The 2,761-nt window shown below is 39.4% G+C and overlaps 1 protein-coding gene across 1 annotated transcript; it reads right to left on the bottom strand.

Moving 5' to 3' along the window:
• Window positions 1-1,396: 1,396 nt before the first annotated feature.
• LOC149264777 (disease resistance protein At4g27190-like) lies at window positions 1,397-1,813 on the bottom strand. Its single transcript, XM_089400817.1, has one exon. The coding sequence runs from the start codon at window positions 1,811-1,813 to the stop codon at window positions 1,397-1,399; it is 417 nt and encodes a 138-aa protein (XP_089256943.1).
• Between the last annotated feature and the right edge of the window lie 948 nt (window positions 1,814-2,761).

Raw genomic sequence — 2,761 nt, 5'->3', positions numbered from 1 at the left:
AGTTTCTACATTAAATTTAATCCTAATGTATTAAAATCGTAAATCTGAATGGTTAAATCTTCCTAATCTAAACATTGCAGTCGTTTAAAATATAATAAGTTCATTTATGGTATTTTAATGTAGATTTTTAAATATAATACATTAATTTATTGTATTCTTAACTATTCTTATGGTTACTGTTTTGCTGTTGACCAACTCTAATGCAGAACAGAAGTTTAAAGATTAACCGAAAGTTTCGCAATGACTCCGTTGTGCAACTATAAATATGTAATGCTTTGTTCATAATTATGTATGGAGATAATAGTTAAAAAAAGCTGTGCCCACAATTTCTGGTTACCTTCCTCGGAGAGTTTCCTGTTGTTGTGTTCGTACCTTCGTAATACTGAAGTTCAGTGGCGGGAAAGAAATTTTAAGAAAAAATCAACTAAACCAATTTTTGGAGTTCGATTTTTTTCTAGTGTTAACAAGTTGATTGCATTGATTGCAATCATATCATTGGTGATCCTGGTTTCGTGTTTGGATTTATTGGTCCGGGCATAGACTTGACTATCTGCCGGATCCTCCTTCACATTAACATTGCTCTTCGTTGCAGGAAAGGATTGTCAAATCTGAAAGATGTTACAAGGAGGATTGAGACGATTATGAAGGAGATCCAGCACTACCTCCTGGATTTGAATACGAAAAAATTCCCCAATAAGCTGGGACCTTCAGCGCTTAATGTATGGCTCAAGAAGTTGGATAAGCTTCTCCGCAAAGCATCAAAAATGTCACATCAATACCGAGGTATGATGTGATTTCTCGTTATAAAACGATTTGAAGGATTACTACTTGCCGATTTTTTCCGGTGAAAATCCGGCAGTAATTTATTGAAATCGAAGTTTGATAACTAGTTTCTGCACAATGAAAGCGTCCCAGGGGTTTTTCAGGGTGCTGAATCCGAATATGCAGTTAAAAAACCATTTTAACTGCAACAAATCATGATTTCATCTCAATTTCTTCCCCCGGATTCTGTCACCGGAATCTCAAAAAGTCGCATTATAGACAACTCCCTACTAGTTTGATTTCAGGTATCACACGACATCTCCGATTGGTTCCTCTGATTAGCTTGGCCCAAACTCAGGATCTCCGACAGAGATTTGCAGGAATCGAAGAGCAGTGTACTTCTTCGACTTTGGTCACTGCTTCTTTAACCACAACCCAACCTGACGCTTCAAAGGGTTTCTTCATCAATGAGCCTCTCATAGTGGGGCAACACAATGCTTTTGCGACACTATAGAAGTTAGTGATCGATGCAGAGGCCTACTCTCCGTTTTCGCGGATTGGCGTGCTCGGCAAAGGTGGTTCGGGCAAAACTCTCCTCCTCAAGACAGTCTTCATAACTCAACCTTAGGCAATCCTAGATAGCTTGATGATCTTTGTTGTTGGGGTTTGACAGCCTCTGGACTGCAACAATAATGCCTGCGATTGCCCTACCCACTGCTTTGATTGCCGGGGGAAGCCCTCCACATTTTGCACACACAACCTTCGCTCTTCCTTCCTTGATGTTGTTTCTTGGCAGATTTCCGTTGTGGTATGGAAAAGCATGATAAGTAAATAACTGCCAACTATCATGTTCCATCAAATCTGCCATTGTTATCAATGTGGACGAATCTGCACTAACTCCCATCTCTCGTAGTGCTCTGTGATTCCTTGAACTCACAACAACTTTGGAATTGGAGTGCTCTGTTAGCCGGAGTAGACCCAATTCCTCTAGCAATTTGGAGCCCTCCTCCCAGACATCATCCAGGAACAAGACAAACCTTTTGCCTTGCATACTCTCATATAACCATATTTTCAAAGCCTCTTGATTCATATTTTTTTTTATCTGGAGCTGCTATTTGTGAAAAGAGTTGATTCCTTAGATTTGTAAAAGATGGAGACTGAGTAACAGTGAGCCAAAGCAATAATCCATCGCAAAAGAAATCCCTCACCTTCTTGTTATTACAATGTCAATCTGCAATTATGCTTTCTTTTCTTAGCTGCTGCTTTTCCAGAAGACCAAATCATTTATGCAGAGGGCATGATTTGGTTGTAGATGGGAGAAGGGTTTCTGCGAGATGAAGCTGATCACGATCCATTGGAGATTGGGAAAATATATGTCAACATTTTAGCCGATCGTTGGTTGATTGAACCCACTGTGAGGGGCATTGATGGGAGCGTATCGTATTTCAGGATGCACGACATTATGCGTGCGTTGGCAATACAAATTGTTGAACAGGAAGAAAGCTTCTACTGTGGCGTAGGAAAGCGTCTGGCAAGGCTGGACGAAAATGAATGTTTAGGACGCACTCGCATTTTGTTGAATCGTAACCAGTTAATACCATATTGATGTTGACCAACATGTTATCATGCTTTGTCATTGGTTGTTTATATGTTATTTATTTTTCACATTTTATATATTGCGTGCATGAAAAGAAAACAATAATTAAATAAATTTAAAACATCTTAGAAGATGACTTAAATGGTCATACGTTTGAATGACTTAATTAACGCAGTTGAATCCCAAAAATGATATCTAATATAATGCACTGCGTAAATCCCCCATACTTAAATTCAAAAAGAGTCAAGGGATCTCTACTTGAATGGTTCATGAGGCACAATACTTGCTAAGGTTTTGCAAATGGGGTAGCAAGCTAAGTGGGCTTGATTGTGGGAAAAACTCCACAGTTAAGCGCGCTTGAGCCAGAGGAGTTCTGGGATGGGTGACCTCTTGGGAAGTCCT

The sequence above is a fragment of the Pinus tabuliformis genome, chromosome 6, assembly GCF_031772625.1.
Source record: "Pinus tabuliformis cultivar Carrire ecotype Pingquan chromosome 6, CPIR1, whole genome shotgun sequence".
Lineage (NCBI taxonomy): Eukaryota > Viridiplantae > Streptophyta > Pinopsida > Pinales > Pinaceae > Pinus > Pinus tabuliformis.
This window is presented reverse-complemented; position numbering and strand designations above follow the sequence as displayed.